Raw genomic sequence first — 23,390 nt, forward strand, 5'->3', positions numbered from 1 at the left:
GTTAAAAGACGTAAAGGGCAGAAGAGTCACAAACACCCCCAATGACAGAATTAATGTTTCGGATCTTGTGTTTCTTACAATATTCTGACACATTTATTAATATAGCATTGATTTGTTATTGTTCTGGCACCTCAAAAGCAACTAAATGTGGAAAGGATGAACAGCACACCTGAGGGGATTATACAAATTCCCATAAGATGCCTCCAGAGTTTGAGCCTAACAAGAGGAGCTGAGGAAAGGTCATAAACCCTATCACACTCTCAAGGAGCCGAGGTACCACCGCAGAGGTCTATAGTCGATATTTTCTGAGATCGCTCAGCAGACGCCACGATCAGTGGGAGATTTGGGAGCAAGCAGCGCGAGCCTATCATTCTGCCATGTTGTGACAGTGAGTGCCAGACGCAACGCTCTGCCTGTTGAGAGATGGGAGCGTCACAGTATGGCTTGACTGGCACAGTGTGAAGTAAGGCCTCCTTAGGGCACTCATGTGGTAAGATCCATCTCAGCAGCATTTCAAGCGCTCGACTTTAGCTGAACTGTCAGCACACTTCAATAATGCTCATCTGTTTTGTATGGACATGACAACTTATTATAGAGACATCAGGATATCTGACAATGAGGAAAAAAAACGCAAGCAGAACAATGCAGCGCTGTGGCTTTTTCGGATGAGTGACGGTGCCTTTCTATTTGGGATTTCACACAGTGTTAGCCAAAGAGATGAAACATACTGTACCTGCCAGCTTTTTAAATAAAAACGCTTTTTCTGTGTGGGGCAGTTGGAGAAATAGGGCACACATAAAAGCACATAATACTGCATAAAATTACAGCAAATGTAAAATTGGCTTGAGCTTGTCTTTTATTGTGGACCTACTGTATTTGTTTTTGCTTATTTTCTGTATTAAATATACATATATAAACAGCTTCAATGGGACAGGTAGAACAGTTTTACACAAATGCAATCAGGTGAAAGATAGTGAAGATAGTCGCACGTATGACTACTTTATTAGCATTTTAAAACCCTGACTTGTTCTTAAACCATCTCCTTGGGAGCCTATCCCAAGGAAGAAATTGGTAGTGACAGTTCAGATAATGTTTTGACCTTAAGTTACTTTTATTCATTAATCCACGTTCATACTTTACATGACTGATAATTTAGATGGTTGTGAGTGCCCTCCAGGCTGCTAGCTTAACATACCCGGACAGACAAACTATGCAATTATGCACTATGCAGCTGAAAACTGTAAAAACTGGAAACTGGCTTCCAAACATTATATACTGTATATTCTAGTGAAGGAGTAATCTAAAAGGTGCCTCTTCTGAACAAGCCATTGCTTGCAGCTATACAGTACAATAAAGTGTTTAACCAAAGACCCAGCAACTACTTCTAGCATATATACCTATACAAAGTAGTGTATAGGTATATATACCTATGACTTCATTATGATTAAGCCCCAACATTTGCTTTGATTTTTTATTGTCTTATTTTATGTTCTCATATAAGCTGGTGCATGAAAACAGATAGCAGTAGTGGTAGGATAATAAAGTACATTAAAAAAACATTATGGTTGCATATATTGTCTATAAATAAATAAAAAATCCTGATGTTTAGGACCAGTGGGGTGTGAGCCTAAACCCATTGAACCACTGGGATAATAAAACACTGGTGGAAACCTTTTAAACCCACAAAACTGTGTGCTCCACTTTCTGGGGACGATACTCAACATGTAGATCAAACAAACTTCTGTCGAGAGAAGTGAAGAGCGCTAACAGCATAAGTCAGAGAGCCCTCAACTTATCGGGTGACAGAAAACAAGTCCAGGGTCCAGTCATTTCTCTTTTCTGAAAGGCACTACCATGATCAGCAGTCATCGTTCCAGACAGCACCAACATTTGCACGCTAAAGTTCCCTGCATGCGTGGAAACAAAGAAACCGCTTCGCTGACTGGTTTTTAATTGAGGTGGAACCATGAGTGTAAGTGAGTCGCACAACCTTGCTCCCAGAAGCTGTGGCACTGCCAGAGGGCAGCCTAGTAACAGCTGAGCATCTCCCCCTCTTTGAATCCATCTGGAAAGATGCTACCTCAGTTAAAGCACCGCACACCAAGACACCATCAAACGCCTCCTGATGCAGCATGGCAGAACTGGGGAAGTTTACTATGGGGGCAAGTGTATGTCATTTAGTGAGCCCGGGCTTTCAATATTTTATTCATCGCGTTGCACATTATTGTTTCACAGCGAGTGGAGCCATCAGACGGGGAGAGCTTTTTAATTTCAACTTAAATCTTATCATAACAGACTGAATCAGATCAGAATGAGATGCTGCTGCTGCTTTAAAGGAGAAAGCACATTAGAATTTAATTGGGACAAAAATGTCACTGCTTATTTTGGGGGGGAGGGGACTGGTTACTTAATTGGTTATACAGTGGCTAACGAGTAAAGTACATTAGTGCTGTGTACACATTTCTCCTCAAAAAGAAAAAACATGTTTGCAGACTATTTGTTTGAACTTCTTTCATATTAAAATAGGACTCAAATGAAATGTCTTTGAGCTTCAGATATGACATTTCCTATTCCGAAAGTCAACACATTTTACATTTTACAGCATGTAACAGGGATTAGAAACAACTACAGTAATTACTGCCTGCTGTTGGCGGACTAGGTGACACTTTTTGCTTCTGTATTTTCCCTTGTGTCTGTGCATAGTAGCAGAATATGCTCTCTATAGTCAGCCAACAGCAGGGCACCAAATCTATCAATCTCTGCCTGTGAATGCAATCAGTGTGAGCAGATACACCAAATAAATCAGATTTGACAGAGTGCAGATATGTGGATTTTAAAATATCCTTAAGACGAGAAAGTTATACATTTATTGTTATATCTATCCACCATATTTAGCTTTGATGTCAAGGCACCCATGAGAGTTGAAATATTCTGCTTTCTTCTGACAGTTTACAAAATAAACTGGATGTTGAAGAATCTCAGTAGGAGGGCTGCTGATTCATCTGATTACTAGAAATGCACCACAGGTCAGTGTGAATTAGAGGTTACAGGAGAAGCTTCTGCAGCCTCCACCAAAGCAGTGGTGCTGCTCTGGTGCTTGATAAGCACACTGTTTTGACACTCATCTGGGCCTCCTTGTTAACTCCCCCACAACAGATCTGATGTGCTTAGACAGGCCTACGCTGCATATTAGCAGGGCTGGTTGGGCTCAGATTTCAGTGCATTTCACTTGCAGGACTTAGCATGAACACACTCTCCTGTGTTTCCTCCGATCACCGTGCCAAATAAAAACAGTTATTAAAGATTCAAACAAGGTTTCGAACAAGCAGTAAGGCAGTGATGGAGCGCAAAAAGGTGGCCCGGTGGTGGCTGCTTGCTGTATTCAAAAAGCAGCAATTTCATTCTTTAATTCTAAATAGTGTGTTGGTGATCATTTTTTAAATTAATGCTGCACAAATAAGGTTTACCATAAAGATCTGCACCCCCAGCAGCTCCACCTGGGCTAACACCGTAGGTCATGGCTATTCAACTAAAAAGTTAGTTGGGCCAGATTTTCAAACCGGGGAATTTAACTGGGCCAGATATTTTTTTTGCAGCCAGTAAGCAGCAGATCATAATCAATTTCAAACTGTATTGAAAAACAAGTAATTTTTTATTCTTTTTCCCCCTGTAAATCTGGTGACCTCTCACAAATTCACACCAAAAGGTCCATTTAAAAAAAGGGAGCTATAACCAAACTTTTTTTTTTGCACATTTCAAACAATAACAAAAAAACATTTCGATAATTCCCTTTCAAATTAAAATAAATATTTTGCTGACCACTCACTTTTCCTCCCATGGATGGACCCCATCCGTCACTAGTATATCCGTCACGCTTCATATCAGACCATTTTCCTCAAAAAACCCTGAAATCTTCTCAAACATTATTTCGCCAGCTGTGTCCCCCTCTAACGGTAGTAAACCGAGCAATTTGCCATCCAAGAAATGGACATATATGCACAACTGTGCATTATCAGTTCTGTCTGTGAACCCACCTTCTGCCATCCTGACATTACATCAGTTTTCTTCAGGTCATGTAACAGCATTTCAAGCCAGAACTTCAACTCTATGAATATTTGAACTGTCTGACAGGGGTACGTTTTTAATAGCAGATATCACACTGACTTTAATTTTTTCGTCACTTATCACCGCATCCACCACGGCCAGCATGCAGTATTTCACCGTTTCAGAATCTGTGAAAGGCTTGCTCTTCTTCGCCAAGATCCAGCAAACAAGAAGGGAAGCTGCTGCAGCTCTCTTGGGCTGTACAGGACCCTCATGGTAGTACAAATCCAGTTGTAAGATTATTAAACTCGCAATTAAACTGTACTTTTGCAGCCCTCTCCTGAGATTGCTCTGGAAGGTTTGTGCAGGAAGTCTGGTGTTTGTCATTGTGGTGCCTTCGTAAGTACCGCAACACACTCACTGCAAATTAAACACATAGGTTTGGCATTTGGATTTGGCGTTAAAATGAATACGTATTTGTCAGTCCAGGCAGGGTTAAACCGAAGGTTTTAATTGTCAATTTTACGCTTTTGGACTGAGAAAGACATGCAGTTGTTGCATCATACATTACGATGATAGTTTGATATGTTTACATCACGGTACATTGTGGGTTAAATATTGCTAGGCTACTAGGAGTGTTGCATTCACAGTCTACACTACGCTGTAGGAATCTTTAATTTTTTTTAATTAATTAATTTTTTGTGTTTTCTCTGTGTTTCTGCCAGGACCACATGCGGCAACTCGCAGGTTGCTTCTGGGCCGCATGTGGCCCGCGGGCTGCCATTTGAATGGGCTTGCCCTAGGTTTTCATACTCATCCTGTCTCTAACTTCCAGCAAGAGCTCGGTATGGTGCAATACCCAAGCGCAATTCATTATAAGGGGCCTAGTTGATAGTTACTTTGTGCTAACAAAGCGGGTAACTGAAGCAGATAACACTGGCAAATTTGGGGGAAGATCAGTGGTTCCAGTAAGCTAATAATAATAATAATGGATTGGATTTATATAGCGCTTTTCAAGGCACCCAAAGCGCTTTACAATGCCACTATTCATTCACTCTCGCATTCATACACTGGTGGAGACAGCTACAGTTGTAGCCACAGCTGCCCTGGGGCAGACTGACAGAAGCGAGGCTGCCATATTGCGCCATCGGCCCCTCTGGCCAACACCAGTGGGCGGGAGGGTAAAGTGTCTTGCCCAAGGACACAACAACCAGGACAGAGAGCCCAGGGATCGAACCGGCGACCTTCCGGTTACAGATAGCTTCCCAACCCCCTGAGCCACGGTCGCCCCGCTACACTATATGGACAAAAGTACTGGGCCACCAACACATTAGACCTGCTCAGACATGGAAACCTATGCTGTGAAGCTCCTGGCTCACAGTTTTTGTGCTGATGTTGATGCCAGAGGAGGTTTGGAGCTCCTCAGTTATTGAGTCAGCAGAGCACACGCTACATCTATGACTCAGCACACGGCAACCTCGCGCTGTAACTTCATGAGCAGTTGTGGTTCCTAAGCGCTTCCGCTGTGCACTTTGTAGAATATCTAGGTGGAAATGAATTTAACAAACTGACTTTAGAATGCTGCATCTTTATATACTTTTAGTGGTTTCAAACAGTGGAGGTCAGACGACAACACGACTCTTGGGCCTTAAAGTTTAACATCTTTTATTCTTTGTTACGTATTTTGTTTTTAGATATATATTTTGGCAGTTTTAGATGTCCCTGAACATTTCACTTAGAACAGTAATTCTTAAAATGTGGGCTGTGGTCCCTCAGTGGACCATGAAGCTATTGCAGTTCAGCAATGAGGTGTTTCGAGGAGAGAAAAAAGAAAAACAAAATTTTTAATTTTCGTGTTTCTGATTTAAGCTAAAATATTTAACTTTAAAAAGAAAAAAACAGCAGGAAACAAGAAAAAAAACAAAACAGCAGCTATCTGAAAGTAAATGTCGAGCCCACCACTTACAATTGGAAATGTCAAAAATGGCTTGAAGTGTGTATATGCAAAAAAAAATTCATTTGAACAGCATAGCCTCTTTTAGCTTAATGTACAGCCTGACAGTCATGCCCACAGAGGACAGTGTGTCTGTATTATGAGTATATTACATGGAAGGCTCCAATCTTGTGAGTAAAGATAAATTAAATTCATTTACAAGGATGCTTTGCTGCTATAGATTTTATGTCAGTGATTGTAACCTTGTTAGAGAGCTCTGGAAGGCAAAAAACCTGTTGTATAATAAAATATGACATCTGTTTGGTTCTACAAAGCAGCACGCTGGTGTTACAAGAGCAACTGCATGATGTCTGACTGCAGTACATACCGGTACCTATTTTTGGACAGAAGACACTTTGTCCTGTCACCGCAAGAATAGCAAAGGTGTAAACTGATCAGATTTAAACAGTAAAAATATTCATTTTATCACTTTGTTGGCTGCAGTTTACATTTTTCAGAAGTGAAGAAGAAAGAGAAGTGAAGCCAGTGAATCTGTGCACTGTTAATAGAAATTATTTCTAATAAACAAAATGACATTTAAAGCAACAAATCAGTGAAAGAAGATTAAAGAAATTCTCTTTTAATAACATTAAGATGCTTTTGATTTCACCAGGAATAACAGAAACCACTAACTCGATAAAGGCCGAAACATTATTATCAGCGTTTCCTTAATTTCTGCTGTCACAGGATAAAGCAAGCAAACTGCAGCACAAACTTAGTTAACTGTGTCAAATAACAAATGGTATCTAAGATGGAACTGGAGAGAGAACAAATGGGAATTATATAATGATCACATTTCATTACCCACTGTTATGCCACAGAGAATACCAACTAAAGCAAACAAAATTGTTTTGATGTCTGTGAAGCATCAGTGCCGGCTGAATGTTCGCAGGAATGCTACTTAGATTTTTATGAATGAGCAGCAACGTCCATTTCAATTTCATCTGGGAGGCGAGCACACATAAGGTCCCCTCTCTGATTCCAAATTTTCCGTCGGGAGGGAAGAGTCCTCTCCTAGAAGCTTGAAGGCAGAGCGCCGGGTGGTCTATTGATTTTGGAGTGCTGGCTGTGTGATTGCCTGTGCACAGAAAGCTTAAATCAAGAGCACTCGTTGCTCTTTTGCTTATACAAGTGGAAGATTACTGTGCAGCAGTTGTACCGATGCTGGAGTACGAAACCTGGCCCATTAAACACACACACACGCACACACATACACCAGTGTTATGTTGTACATAATGCATTGAAAGAGCCTGAGCATGGACTGACAGGAGCAGCTGGGTAGGGGAAAAGGTCAACCTGAGTTAATCAGCTAGAATCAGCATCAGCTGAGTAGAAAGTAACTGTCTGTGTGTGTGTGTGTGTGTGTGGGTGCACATGTGCGTGCATTGCAGAGTGCTCGTATCTCTGGAAAATAAACAATCAAATAGAAAGCCAAATCTTTTACACGGCAACCGCAAAAGGGCATCATGGTAGCAAAGAGATGTTGGAAAACGTCCGACGTGAAACGTTTCATTATTAATACATGTCACAGAACGTATGCGCACTCTGCTGAGACACAGGTGGTGTGGCTTCCCACCCATAACCCCGAAATCTCGCAGCAGATTATGATCAAAATAAACGCGCAGATCACATCTGACCCTCACAGGTAGAACCAACACGACAGACACATATTAGTTAGTACGACATTGGGAAGCTGGCCTCTAACAGAGCTGTAGAGGCGCACATCAATTTTTCAAGTCATGTTGACAAAAGCTTTCAGACCCCTGTTAATACACACTGCACGGTTTTTCTCTTCAGGAAAGCTATGCACTTATCATATATTTTATTTAGGGAAAAAAAGGCCAGCAGCTAGAAGCTTCACATCCCAGAGATGTGCTTCCTTTTATTACACGTGTACGTGTGGGCACCCGTGCATTGTAAGTATGAATAGAAATCCTTATGTGTTTATAAGAAAGACAAAGAGAATAAAGGAAACACAGATGCTTTGTGTTCTCCACACTGTTAAAATTCATGACCTTGTAACACTGACAGCTAACAGCACGTAGACTATAAACAGTATATTGTAGGGCTGCAGTCTGAAGGTCAGCTCTTGTATACTGTACAGCTTTACACAGAAGAATAGAGAAAATAGTTATACTGTTAACTCCACTGTTAAAATGTCTGCTTTCACATTTCAGGAAATCTGAGTATTTTACAGCAAGTTGCCAACTTTCATATACCAGGGAATGGCTTTCACCAGTCATTTCGGTGAAACAGATCTCTGATCAGCCCAAAGGCAGAGGTGTGTTTAATGTGGAAAGACTCATTTTGTGACTTTATTTTAATGCCACAATATTAGCCCAAATAATTATTTATAAATTAAAAGCTCCAATTGGCAGATTTATGTAAAAACAGCAACTTCAGCAGCTACCTTTGTGATGCTTACAGGTTAGCAATGGCACCCAAGTATAGAAAAAGACTGTGGATCTTCACACTTTGTTCTTTTGGGGGTGGCAACAATGAGATGAGAAGGCTGATGTCACTCATGCCTGTTCCTTACATATTCACAAGCTCTGTTGGTGGAAGGGCTCTAGTTACATATTATAGGTAGTCATTGTTTTTAATAAAAACCACTGATAAGCCCTATAAACTCTGTATAGACAGGCCCTTTTTTTAACTGATTATTTTCATATACATATATATGTTTTGTTTTTTTCCAAGCAATTGCAGATAATCCATCTGATTGCCTCAGCGGAGATTAGGGTGCCATCACGTAGTTCAACCCCTGCCTTGGTACACCTTTAAGTCTATCAGAGAGAGATCATCATTCACAGTCAAATTCCTGACCTAAAACATGAGAGTCTGGGAGAAAACCCAAGAACCCGGAGAGAACCCAAACAGGTAAAGTCCACAAAGAAAGGCTTCAGCAAGCCGGTGGATTTGAACCCAGAACACGCTATCCGCTGTAAGAAACGCAAGCTGGAACAGTAACATTTGAGCTGACTTGCAGACTGGCAGAAATGCAAATGAAGTTCTTTAAAATAAAAAGCAGAGTCACTTATGCAACAACAGAAAACAACTACAAGCATCGATGGTCTTTAATAATTCATAGAAAAACTACCTGCCAACTGGCACGAGCCATGCACACTAAATGGAAAGATATGGAGGGGGCAATAAGTGCAGAATTTCTGCCACAGAAGTTGTCAGCCTCAGCACTGTGACTTCAACCAATAAGAGGATGGGATGGGGCAGTGACACTATCAATCCACATCAACTGTTTAACCCTAAAACCAGCAAGAGAGAACCATCAGTCACATACAGCAAAGAATGACAATCAATGTTGAAAAGTTAAAATAGTACTCAATACTTCTTTTTCAAGATGTTTTTATAGCTTTAGAAGAGTTAACAGCAAAAACGGGCTATCAAGATTTCACGGTCAGGACCAGCAGGGAGTTTAGTCTTAGGCGGGAACTCAGATGGGCTGCCAGCCCACTGAAAGAAACCAAAATGTCAAACTACTCCTTTAAAAAAGTTTACCAGAATTAACCAAAAAAATTCCATCAATCCATCTTCTTCCAAATATCTAATTCAAGGTCACGGAGAGCTGGAGCTAAAAAAAAAAAAAAAAAAAAGTAATATCAGCTGTCGGGCTGCGAGTTAGGGCGAGAAGCGGGGTACACGCTGGACAGGTTGCTTTACACTTTACACAGGTTGCTTTACACATATGCATGCACGCGCATCAAACTGTGTCATAGAATCATCAGAAATAAGATGATGGAGTTTTAATGTACAACAACAAATCGACTCAACATGTTTAAAACGTGCCAAAAAGAAAATCAGCTCGAAAGAAAAATAGTGATTTCTCCACAAAATGCCATGTTTTCATTCATTTTTCATCACTTTTTACCTTTAAACAAGGTTCTGTTATTTATGCCGTCCTCTTCTGCAATGTGTTAACTTGTGGAGCTCCAGCAGTTATTTATCTTAACAGCAAATTTTGCTTTTTGCATAACTAAATGAAAAAAGTCATTAGAATTTAATTTTGCAGAATGGTTCAAACCGGTGCCACCTCTGGAAGAAAACTGAAATATAGCATACAATATTATCAAACATGATTCTTGTCCAGTACTACAAAGACGAGTTCTCGGAAACCTGACAGAGACAAGACAGAGACCTGCAGACGTCCTGATCTGCTCAGACTCTGAATCGTCTTTTTACCTTGTTTGTACTAAAAAAAAAACATACGCTGAGATGTCAATTTGATTTGTCAAAAAGAGCATTTCACCATATTTTATGAGCACATAATTTCATGTTATTACAGTTTCCCCACATCAGCTCCCACGAACACACTCGCTCACCACAACAGTAAGCATACTAGAAATCATCAAGTCAGATTTTAGTTACTGCCGTTAAAGCGTATAATTTCAGAACCGCAGCGTTTACTTCCTTTCTCTCCGTCTCCGCTTTGTTTCCCCTGTGTGGTGCAATAATTTTAACTCTGTGAGCAGTACACCCTTCCCTCTCCCTCTAACCAGAGAGCCAGGAGTCACCTAACCAAAGGACGTCAACACTTGCAATCTTCAGTCTTCGTTTGGCTTTTTCACATTGCACACGTCCCCCAAAATACCATGTTTCTCAGACTACTTGTAAACCTAACTTTGCCTCGTGTGAGTTTCCAAAACCGAAGCGTTTTACATTTTAAAGTCGCTGAAGAATTGTTTCCTGAACTCACACAAAGGTCAGTGGACCCCACGAATACCCACATCAATAATTCACAGTCTTAAATTATTGACTTACATATAAATACTTGAATAAATGTACAAGGAAACAAAGCAGATATGGTAACTATTCTATAAATAATCCACAGAAAAAGCAACACCTTTAAGATTTGTTTTAACTCCGCTTTAGCCACATATCCACAGAGTATGAGGCCCCCACAGAGAACGCCCTTTCAGGTATTTCATTTTTGCTCGAATATGTCACTAGAGAAATGATCTGCATGTGTTCAAAGCCCCACTGAGCCTTCCTACGCCAAACACAATTGGTTAAGGTTTTTTTATCCGCTTGTCCTACATTCATTGTGTGTCAAACAATTTAGTGAACTGCCCAAGGCTTTGACTTTTTGAAGTTGCCGTTAATATCGTTTAATATCAACTAATGATATAGGTCAAGACTCATTTTGTCATTATTGCATTTTTTTTTTTAAAAGATGCAACATATATAGGTCTGTTTCATGTGGAAACCTAATTTGTATTTTGCAACATTCAACAGTTTAAAAAACTTTAATTATTCTTTGCATTTTTTAGCACACTTCACAGGAGAGCAGCTACAGGTCTATAAGTGTGCCGTTTATTGTGCGGATATAAGTGTTCTGAATGCCAACAGAGGCTGCACTCACATACTTCAGTAAAAGCATTTGATAACAGCGTGCTTCATGCCCTACTAAGGTTTTTAAGTATTAGAAGTAAAAGCATCAATTCTGCTGACATTTAGTTTCTGTAAAATGTATTTGACAATATTAAAAGGCTAATGTTTCCTTACAGGTCGTGCATAAACTGAAAACGGTAAAAGTCATTTTCAACTTTGGCCTGCAGTAAATGCCCAAGAAAAGCACAGCCTTAAATTCACATCTGCATGACATTTTGTAGGTTACGTACTTGTGTGCTTCGATGCTTGTAGGGCGAGCTGCTCTCCAGGTCTGCCAGTATGCTGGTGAGGGAGTCGATCTCTGCGTCCAGACTGGAGCGCCTCTCTTCCAGCGTCTTTTCATGGCCTTTCACCTGTGAGAAGACGTCCGATAAAGTGTTCAGACTCCTTCACTGTTTGCACACTCTACTGTGGTGCATATGTTTCATTTGAAACATATGCACTAGTTGAACTTCTAAATTACATTAAAATTGAAAACATGTTATTCAAAAACTTTCTAAAATCGTCAAATCTGTTAGCAGATTTCCCCGAACATGAGAAGCACTTTCAGAGCCCAATGTTGCTTCCACCATGCCTCATAAGAAGGGATTTATGCACCTGTTATAGCCTTGTGTTAGCAATACGGTGACTCTCCAGCATACCCAGACTATAGTTACACCATAGTTAGTTAGTTACAAATCAAAGTGAAGTGAAGCAACACCAAATCTGATTGGTCTCCTTGGTAGTCACATGTTCTGTAAATGTCTGATCAGACCTGAAGTCGTCTCTCTTTCCTGCATTTTAGTAAAGTAACTGTTGTTCAGTATTTAAGTGCTCCAACAGTATCATTCATGACTGCAGAGAAATGCAAACAAACCAGCATATAGATATAAACATCAGCATCACGTAGTCTGTTTCATACTCTCACAGCGGCAGTTTGTTTTTTTCCTTTGTCCAAATGGTAAATCTACCACAGATGCACCAATCGATCACCCAGGGACCAGAATTGGTCGATTTCCACTCCTTGGCCTTGACCCTGAACCCCATTAGAGGACCAGAGTGAAAATGTTTGTGTCAACAAACCTAAATCACCAGCTTAACATGGACATTTTAAAGGAGCCAACAAATGATAAGTGATCCTGAGCTCAGAGCTAGCCACAAGCCAACAGCCTCAGTATTAGCAATGGATCAAAGTAGTAGAGCAACGGGTTGATATCCTTTTATTTGGTGAAGTTATGAACATACAGTGATCCCTCGCTATATCGCAGTTCAACTTCTGCAGCCTCGCTGTTTCACTGATTTTTTTTGTGCATTTTGCATCCTTTTCTTTTTTTAACAACGCATTGTGTTGTGCGTCCTGATTGGCTCTAGACCATTGTCAGTCAATCTCATGCCGTGTCTCCTGTACAGCACAAAATGAGTTCAGCTTGTCAAACTTACATAAATCTTTGATCGCTAGCAGTGTGACTGCTCCGCAACAAACACACGAAACGTCGTCACCTGCGAGTGCCTTTGGTTTCATTCTATAATGCTGGACTTATTTTTCTACGAAGGTTTGAACTTTGAGAGTATTTAAACAAGAGAGAAAATTGTGAAAATGTCCATGCAGGGGTTTTACATTTCACTTATCGTGGGTTATTTTTACAGCGTAACTCGAGGGATCGCTGTACTGTAAATTATGAAGTACCTGGCATTAGTTTTATATCAGCCTTTGTTTGGTAAGGTAAAATAAAATCTGTCAGGTAAAGGTGGAGAGGTGTACACGTTTTCATCAGGGGAAACCGCTGTAAATTTTACCTGTAAATTATTATTGTTATGATTCTCATTATTATTATTGATATTATTCGGAAGAAAACCATAACTGGCAAAAATCGGGATCGGCACACTTAAAGTGGAGTCGCCCAAGAAAATTGCAATCTGTGTTTCTAATCCATGCATTGTGGTCACAGCAACACTCACCTTGGGTGTGGGTTATGTTGTAACAGGTAGGGCTGGGTCATATCATACTGTTCACGGTAATACCGGTATAATGTTGGGCAGAGATAAGAAAATGAAATAATGCGATAGAATATGGGTAAAACGCGCATGCCTTTGTTTTCATGGAAACATGGCGGAAAAACCATGCTGGCGACGGAGAATGAGAAGAGCGAAAGCGGATCATTGAATGAAACAGATGAACCAGAATTGGTTTGTAAAAATGCTGCAAGTTCAGTGGTGTGGAACTGGTTTGGCTTTTGTCCATCAGATACACAACAAAGCACTATTTGTGGTAGCGCATGCTAGCGACGGCCGTATTTTGGAAAATACGGCACACTTAAAATCAATCCTTTGATTTTTCTGACAATCGACAGTGCCCCTTATAATCCCGTGTGCCTTATGTATGAATTCTGGTTGTGTTTACTGACCTCGAAACGATTTTATGTACACGGTGCTCAAAAATCTGTCAAATGTTTTAGTACGACTTTGCACCGCTTGATGGATTGTCGGAGCATTACGGCTATTGTAGGCAGGCGCCTCGCGGAGTGATACGTACTGTGCGTCAACATAATATTACCATATTGTGTGTGTGTGTGTGTGTGTGTGTGTGTGTGTGTGTGTGTGTGTGTATAACCTCTTTTTAAGTTTTGTGGATATTATACATGGTTATGCTGAGGATATGTCAGCCAATTTCCACTGGAAATGCCTTTTGGTTAAACTGTCAGCAAGGAATTTGCATTTGCACTGTTAAATATTTATGTAACTTTAATGCACATAAAAAAAAAACAGCTGCTTGTTTAAGTGAAAATACATTGATTTTTTTCCCCCACTAATAAAGTTGTGGAGTTGTAAAGTATTTTGTCTAGTGTCAATTATATCGTCAGTTATATCGTTGTCACAAATTTTCAAATGTATATCGTGATAAATATTTTTGGTCATATCGCCCTGCTCTAGTAACAGGTACAGCCCGGGTTCACAGGGTCAAGTTACTGTCACCATAATGCCATCGGCGATGAGTATTTCTAACTCTGTGCTGCTCAGAAATATTTTCTCCTGCTTTTTTCTCTCTGCACTTCTTAAACTTTGCATTACAAGTTCATGTTTCACCTTGAACTCAGACAATCTTTTTAAAAGCCACACATCAATAGCAGAGACTTCTCTCAGTGAGAAAGAAGTGATGCATTGTATGAAAGACAACTTTCATAACACGGTGCACTATTCACCTGCCTTTTACTGCTCTTGGATTTACAGTATCTCATTCTTCATACATTATTCATCACAATCTCATCCAGCACTATTTCACAGAGAAAGGTCAATTCTTTAAAATCAAAGTCAAACTTTTTTTTTAATCCACACTTTGAATGTATTCTGCAGAGGATGCTAAGAATTGCTGTGATTTTTATTTAACTCTGTTATTATCAGAGGAAGCTTGAAAGCATCAGTAACAGGATCACTGCAGCAGCAGTCGCTGATTTATTCATCCGCATTTTTTCTCTTTCGCTTCAGAGAAAAATGCAACCTCGACATATGAAAAGACACAAACTATTTAATCAAAAGAAAAACAAAAGTGATGCGCAGAAATCTGGAAAGTAGTTAAAGTGATCTGACCGATAGTGGCACCCGGTTTTCTACAAAATTCCCGGGAATTTCTCCATGGAACGACAGATGTATTTTTAGTCTTCTGAACTATGCTGCAACTGCAAGAAGACTTCTTGCAATTGCCTGTGGGGGCTTTTTGAGTTGGTTGGATCAGTGGCTGCTTCTTATTCTAATGTTATGTGTTTGGATTACCTGTCACAATCTATTACAGGCAGGGCTTGCCTCCATTTGGAGCAGAGCTGCTGCTTAAAAACATCTAAGGCAATCATGAGCGGGAGTAAACAAAGCAAAACACTAATGGCTTGTCTCAAATCAACAAAAGAAAAAAACGGGCAAACTTGTTTAACGGTGATAACGAGGAGGATGAAAGGAAACATCGCAGACTTTGTGTTGCGGAGGAATTTGCCGTGTAGGGCTTCGTAATGCGAACTGCAGCCAGGATGAGAGGTTTGTTTTTCTCTCTCCCGCTAAAGGTCTCGGCTTTTACGTGTCATAATCCAGACATCTCCCTCTGTCAGGGGGATAAAGACAAGAGCATATTTCTGCTTCTTTTAAGTAAAATGCCATTAAATCGCTGATTTATTCATTCACTATGTAGAATTTCTCCAGAAAGACATTTTTGATTGATATCTTCCCTTTTTTTTCTGAACAGCGTTCTCTTCTGCTCTGGCTGCAGGACACATAATTAAGATACCCGTGGTGTTTTAAGGAATTAAACTGCAGGCCAGAAAGACTCGGCAGTGTGATAGGAAAAGAAAATTTCGAGATGAATACAGGAAAGCACTTTAAAAAATAATTGAGGGATGGAATTTCTTATGTAATTTCAGGCCTTGAAAATCTTTTCCTTCATCTCTCCACACAAGAAAAATCAAGAATAGTGGCAAAAATTACAGCAGCAAAAAGGGAACTAAATTAATGCTCGTGATTATAACCATCATCCTGTTCAGGTAATGTGTTGCATTTGACAGCTGTCCTGACAAAACCACCGATCTCCAAAAGCTGAGATGTTCACACACGAAGGAAAACAATAATATTTATACTCTTACTAGCTTTGCATTTTTAACCTACGGGAACAAAGCAGTCTGAGTTAAAGGGCCCATATCATGCAAATGTATATGTTATATTTATATTCTGGGGTTTTTCTCGCACATGTCTGCATGATTTACAATTCAAAAGAAACCCTTTATTTATCATATACAGACCACAAATGATGCAGTCCCATCAGTTCAGCCTCTGTCTGTTTTAGTTCCTGTCACCTAAAGGCCCCAGTGGTAATACATGGGAATACATGTAAAAACGGCAAAGAGCTCTATTATGATTAAGGGACGTATGCTGAGCTAGAAGCCAGTTTACGGCCCAGTTGCCTCTTTTATTGTGCAGGTTTCCCACTTCTAAAACCTTCCTAGCACCTTCAAAGGTCTGTGTGTTTATGTGACATTATCACTTCAAGTCCACGGGTTCTGTGGGAACTCGCAAGCACAATGCACATGTGCAGCGGGATGCACGGCACAGATGCAAACCTGGAAGCTATCAGCTTTATTTTGGCTCACGGACCAGGCTACCAACTTCCACTGGAGTTAGCAGGTAACCAATTCTGCTCAATTTATACAGACTTTTCTTCTGATTCATCAACATTTTCTCAAAAACATCTACACGCGTTTGAGCACGACAAAATCCGAGGCACGGGGGAAAAAGAAAGGGAAGATATCAATCAGATCCAACCAAACAAGTTTAAAGCCAAAGTCTGTAAGGGTCAGTGACCCTGGACGAATGGACAGAGGTAAACTGAAATCCCTGGCATTGGAACATGCAGGGAACATTTTTACTTCAACTTTGCAACATTTTTAAAATCATTATTTTCCTTTAACAGATGAGATCCGGACAGAATATCCAGACATATGAGAAAGGTTTGGCATTTTTACCATGAAGCTATGTGGCACTCACCTTTAGTTTGTGAGCTTTACCAACATACAGGGATTTTTGACATCATAATAATATATATTTGATAGACGTTCAGAAAAGGCCAAAGTGCCACATGTTGCCTTCAAACAAATCCATCTGATTGAAGAGATGCTTACAGGAAGTGGAAACGTTGTACTGTAACTTGGCAAATTGATTTCATTTTCTACTGTCTCTGATTATAGGTAAAGTTTTAAAAATACATTTTTGCATGATAGTAGGAGTCTGGATTTCATCTCCCAGTTATACTGAAATATAATATAGGAGTTTAAGAAGGGAGGTGAAAGCATGGAAAACCTGCTCAGGTTCATATGGACAAGTGAAAATTTATAGATCTGTTCACAGTTAACAAATGTGTAGATACCAGTAAAACTGACTGTTAGATGTCCAGAAAATCCTCTAAGCATGCATGCTGCCTGTAAAGTCTGCCATTACTCCACCAGACATGTGTTCACCACTTTGCTCACCTGTTACCGTTTAGCACATGCAGACAAGGACCCAGATTATTCCCAGTTAGATTTATTTTTAAAAGCTTTTTCATCCAGAGAATTTTGACTGCTTAGAAATGTATAAAACTGCTACAAAAGACTTCTAAGCAATAAATGTGAGCCAAAAGATTAATAAGAAATACCAGCACCAAGGAGACATTTTTTAAATGATTCAAAGTTTCTGGATGTGGCGATGTAGATTAAATTCAGCTTTTTCCTCAATCATCAGAAAAGCGTACAAGATTTAAGACTGAAAATTTAAAAACTTGTGCTGCATTCCTGTCTCCAGGTACAAATCGAGAGGATGCTGGGTCGTAAGTGTAGGTGTAACATTATTAAACTGTAACAAAGTGAACAGGATCGACACTGATTGTTGAGCAGCAGCCGGAGTTTAGGTAGAAGCTGCCCCACCCAGCAAGCACAAGATCAAAGTCATCAGCCTTCATTAAACTAAGGGGTATATGGAAGTTTAAGGTTTCTGTAGACTTCTAAGAAGAGAAGTAAATTCTGTTGTACGCCTATTGCATTCCTCACTGCTCACGTGTCTCTGTGCTCTGCCTAAAGTGTAAGAGGGGAGCAGCTCTGCTGGCTGGCTGAACCTGACGTTCAACAAAGCCATGAAATTCAGAACTCCAACAGTCGAAGCGCTGCACCTTTTAAAATAACTGCGTGACTTTGAAAGTGCTTTAGATTACATTAAGGTCATAGCGCAGCATGCATGCACGTATACTGATAGTCCTAGGGTTTTTTAAAGCTTCGAGTTTTATACTTACTGTGTTTACAGTTTGTGTGGGAAGAGCAGTGAATTTACACGCAATGCATAACTTATTTGAATTATGCAACATTCTGTCTCCAAGCTTACAAAGGAAGCATTCATTTAGGATAGAAAACTGGTCAGATCAAATGAGGGGCTTGAAGAGGGAGACTTTCTTTCTTCCTGTTTGCAGCGAACAAAGGAATGTGAAGCACTTGGAGGATTTCATAGCAGAGGTCGAGCGCTGCGAGTGTCAGCCAGAGGTGCAGAGGCCAGAAATCCCAGGAGGGCCAAATGCCTGTGGGTATTATGACCAGCAAAGCGCAGAAAAGTGACCGGGCTCCACCAATAGGTGTCAGCCTTCCATCCTTCCTGCATCAGAGCCCTCGGAAATGTTTGTGTGTGTGTGTGTGTGTGTGTGTGTGTGTGTGTGTGTGTGTGTGTGTGTGTGGGTCCACGGGTGGAGAGCGGCTGGCTCCAGGCAGCATCTGGAGCTGGACGTCTCTGCATTTGGCTGCAGCTCAAATGGACAAATAGTTTTGCTGGACTTGGTACGTGAACTCAGTGCGGCGCTCGGGGCTGTCTTTGCTTTCTGCGCCGACTCTTAGAGAGTTACTGACAACCAAGAAAATTTAATAGAACAGCGGCTCCTCTCACCTGATAATCGTATGAGTTCCCCAGCGGTGGAGGAGGGAAGGAACCAGGGGATGACAGGAAGCCGGTTGACTCTTCGACAGGTGGTGGAGGGGGAGGGTAGTCCGCTGGGATGGAGACACACGCGCACACACACACCAAGAAAAACAAAAACGGCTCATTAAATACTTCCCCTTTTTTTTTCTTTTACAAACAAACTGTCACAATTGTGAAAGAACACACACAGTCCACCGCTGAAAAAACACCGGCAAAAAAAAAAAAAAAAAGATTAAAAAAAGATGTTTCATTTACAACAACCAGCACAACAGGTGCCGAAAACAAGGTAAAGGGTTACAAATCTATGGAGAAATAGTGCACATGATGCTCTGCATGGTCGAGGTTAAAAGTAGATTACACTGTAAGCCTGCTTATAGCGCATAAATACATGACTGGCTCTGGAGCGTCCAGCATGTTGACACAAACATGATTTATAAAGTATGTAAGTGCATCAAATTATCATTTTGAGACGCATTAATGCATCACCATCTGTTTTAACATTAAGTTTGTATTTTCTGCATATTTTTATTCTGTATATATGGTGTTTGTTATGATTACTGCGTGCCTTTCTTTTATCCCCGATGCGGGACAGTCCCTCAGTTTCGTTGTACTACTCTACAAAGCATGACTGTGCAATGACAATAAAAAGTTTAAGTATTTTACAGGAAGTTTTATGGGGTAGAAAGATGTTCTTTACACCTGCAGGTTAGATGTCAGCTGGATCAAATGCTCAAACATTAGGTTTGAGCTTTAACAATCAATATATATGCATATTTTTTATTAGTAACAATCAATAAAACTGCTTTTGTTTTTCACCATCATGAGAAACACCACTGGATTCTGCAATTTCCTTTATTTCTAATGAGCATTTTAGCACCTTTCAGCTCTTTGTTCTGGTTTTCCACCTCACTGATCTCAGTATTACTTTTGCCCACTGCACAGCAGGAAGTTGCTAACCCATAAAAGTTACCTGCCTAGTTATGACACTACAGAAATTCAGTAACTAGGTGGTCAGCACCACTGATACCAGAGGTTACTGGGAGTGGGCTTAAGTAACAAAATAACCTATTTTTGGCTGATGCAGCTCACAAATGCTGTCCACCATCAGTTTTATTCCCACTTCTCTCCCTAATGGAGCTAAAATCAACTCAAAACGAATGCTGATATTAATCGTTGCATCTGCAGGTCACTGTTTGCAAACATGTCTGCCATACGAGAGCCGTGTGCACAAATGTGCGGTGTTTTTAATTTGAACTGAACATTTTTTGTTCAGCGTGACAGCATTTTGATTATTTTTATTATTAGCGGTTTATCTTGCAATTCAATTGAAAACAACTCAGCAGGGTCTAATTCATTATTCTGACTTATTTAAGTAGTTTAAAACGCGACAATGGCATTTTGTCATTAAGGTGTTGAACCGACTGAAAGATGCAGTGTAATGTAGCAAGTTGTTTAACGAGCGCACATTTGTTATACAGAACGCCGGTTGCAGAGTAGCTGATGAAGACTTATTATTAGAAGTCATCATCATTTGCATGAACTGCAAAATCAAGTCTAACATATGGAAGAGGTCATAGAGTTAAAAAAAAGAGAGACTGCGAGCGAATGAGACAAAGAAGTACAGCCTCGCTATCCCACGTCAACGGACTGACACACATAATTGCAGCAATTTGGTTAACTAAGAAGTACTAATCTGGAGCAAGCGTGGCTTTTCCCCCCCTCTCTCCCTGAAATTGAAATGTTGTGTTACAGACGGGTTAGACTAGGTGTTTGCCGTGCCAGACGACGAGAAACAAGCTAAATTTGTAGTTCTGAAGTGCACGCTAATCCAAGGATTGCATCCTGCCACATGTTTCAGACAGGATAAGGAGTTACATGCCAAATTAAATTCTGATTTGGCTTCTCTCGGCACAGGACTTAAGACTGAATCATTTGACCATGTACTTCTAAGTACCAAACCAGACATGAGCTTTGCAAATTAAAGGCTTTTATGAGACGTAATGGGAATTTGTTCCAATGCTAAGACTTTGATGAGTCCTGTTCTGAAATTCCATTTGCATTCCATGGCTTTTATCTGTTTTCATTAGAATCTAATTGATGTCATCAGTGTAGTTTATCCAAGGCAGCTGACCAAATTAATTAAGCGTGGTTTTCAGTTGCCTCAACACAACGGCAGAAAGAGGGGGGGGGAAAGGAAACGAAGACAGAGAGATAATGCAGCATGGTTAAAATTGGACACTTCTGCGTCTTGAGCATTACTACGTTCAAGAAATTGTGAGCATTGCATTAAACATTCCCTCTGGGCACTTGAGGCCCTCCATGTGAATTGTTTATATAATAACCTTGTGACCTCCACTAAAACTCCAGAGTGTAACAGCTCCTCTAAACCTCTGGGAGAGAAAATAAAATATGCTGCTCGACAACAAGGCTCGGGCCCGGCCCGCCCTCCCCTCCACCATGGATCCTTTTTACCCGAATATAAGTCACTTGTAACTTGTGGCTTACAGAGAATTAAATCATTAAGTTGCATGTACGTTTCTCTCAAACATCAAAGATGTTTTGGATTCATCACTTCAGGAAACACGAGTTGTAAATGTTTCAGAGAATCATGTTTTATTGAAAAGGTTTTATAGCTTTGTGCGTGGAACAGTGGAAAGCAAGACTTGGAGGAGGAACGGGGGTCATTAGGCATCTTTGCTCAAAGGATGTTTCTGACCATTTCCCCTCTTGACCCAATTTCTTTTCCCCCATCCGTCATTGCACCAGTCATTTAGGAGTGAATCGCATTAGTGTGCTAATGTTAAATTCAAAAAAGAAAAAAAACTTTGCATGCACAGTTTGCACCCCCCAGTAGTCTTTACAAGGAAAACCATTCTGTCTCATAAAAAAATGCACTCAGCCTTGGAGATGTTTGCAGCTGATTCAGGGTCAGAAAGAAACGGCGTTTAAGAAGAAGCCTTTCGAATTAAGTGGCGTGTAATGTTATCTCTCATTTCCATAAGTGAACATTCTTTTATAAGAGGAATGATCTTACTCTTGAAAATACAACACACCTGAGACCAGAAGATCTTCACTGCCATTCAAACACTCCTGACTTTATTGGTTTCAACTAGAAGCCATACATTATATATGTAAAACAATATCTTAAGCCAACATAATTTCTAAAGGTTACAACAACAAAAAAAAGTTTAACTTCCCCGAGCTAGTAATTACAAGTGTTTACAGACAAGCTGTCTTTTCCACTGTGGTAATCTGCTAGCAACCAAAGCAGACACAAGGTGGTTTTCGGGGCAGGAGCCTCTTTGCGACCATTAGCAACTTCCAGCAAGCAGTCGACAACCAGTCCAGTGACCAGTGGTTGCTAGATGGTTGCAGAGCGGTCTCTAGGTTTGTGTGATTGAGGCCTAAGACTTCTGCTAGAAATCTACGTGGGAACTTAAGACATAACTGGAAACCCCTTTAACCCTGCACCATGGCGCCGTGGCCTACACAATTCAGTCTTCACAGGCTCGACGTGTAATCACGTTTCTTGCGAGGTGCACATCCGGTTATATAAAAGGCCATGTGTAGCGCTAAATGGGTTTCCGAACAGGTCCCAAGTTACAACGTAGATTTCCCACATTAGTCTAAATGTTGTTGCTCGTCACATGGACATGATGACGATAGCTTCTCTCTGTTTAGATCCACCCTTAGCATCACTGTTCAACAGCACTGTGTAATCAAAAGCTATTAAGGCTGCCTTTAATAGTCAGTTTGATGCTTTTATTATCTAAATATTAATACCCTTCATCGTTATTCCTTCGTGCTTGCCTCATGTTCAAAGTGCTATTCACATTTAGCATGTTTAAAATACATAGCATATCATTCTAACTGCATTACTGTAAAAATAGCAGGAATAAAGTCCTGGGGTATTCAGAGAGGGCAACCACCAATGCACAAATTAAGTCCGAAGAAATTTAACGGGTTCTTCTTTTTCCTTCCTTTTGGCATAATCTTGGTAGATGAATGACAGTAAACTGTAGGCTTGGTGTCAAGTTTTCCAGTACAACCTCAAGAACCCTTCAAACAAGGAACTTAACTTATATTTCTACGACCTGTAGGACATAGTTCTAGTTTTGGTTCCTGAACTCAGTTCCTGCCTCTGAGTCAATATTAGAGCGAGAGGTGGTAAACTGGATGAATATTATTAAAATGTAAACCGCAGTTTCTGTAGGCAGACCGGGCTGAAAGGGAGAATGTAAGAGTGTGGGCAAAAACACTGAAGCAGGCTATTGTAATATTCATTTTGATTCTATATTAGAGCACAGTGGTTGTTTTAAATATTGCAAAATGGGGAAAGTCTCACCCAGAAATCTACATACTAAAAACACCATTTGCAGTGCAAACAGAAATATTTTTAAAATTTTTCACTTCTCTTTCTTTTCAACCACAGACACACATACACACAGTCAAATCTTCATGTCTTCCTTATCAGAAAGAATCCCTCTCACCTGCAGCTAAA

The 23,390-nt window shown here is 40.3% G+C and overlaps 1 protein-coding gene across 1 annotated transcript in view; it reads right to left on the reverse strand.

Annotated features, from left to right (window-relative positions):
• The window catches only part of lpp (LIM domain containing preferred translocation partner in lipoma), a 196,704-nt gene that overhangs the window by 82,536 nt on the left and 90,778 nt on the right, over positions 1–23,390 (reverse strand). The window contains exons 5-6 of the mRNA XM_085398739.1: positions 18,857–18,960; positions 11,674–11,796 (exon numbers count right to left, since the gene is read on the reverse strand). Coding sequence (XP_085254865.1) covers positions 11,674–11,796; positions 18,857–18,960 — 227 coding nt within the window. The remainder of the gene's footprint in view (positions 1–11,673; positions 11,797–18,856; positions 18,961–23,390) is intronic.

Source organism: Rhamphochromis longiceps, linkage group LG23 (assembly GCF_057381845.1).
Source record: "Rhamphochromis longiceps isolate RC_006_pf linkage group LG23, R_longiceps_female_GT1.1, whole genome shotgun sequence".
Lineage (NCBI taxonomy): Eukaryota > Metazoa > Chordata > Actinopteri > Cichliformes > Cichlidae > Rhamphochromis > Rhamphochromis longiceps.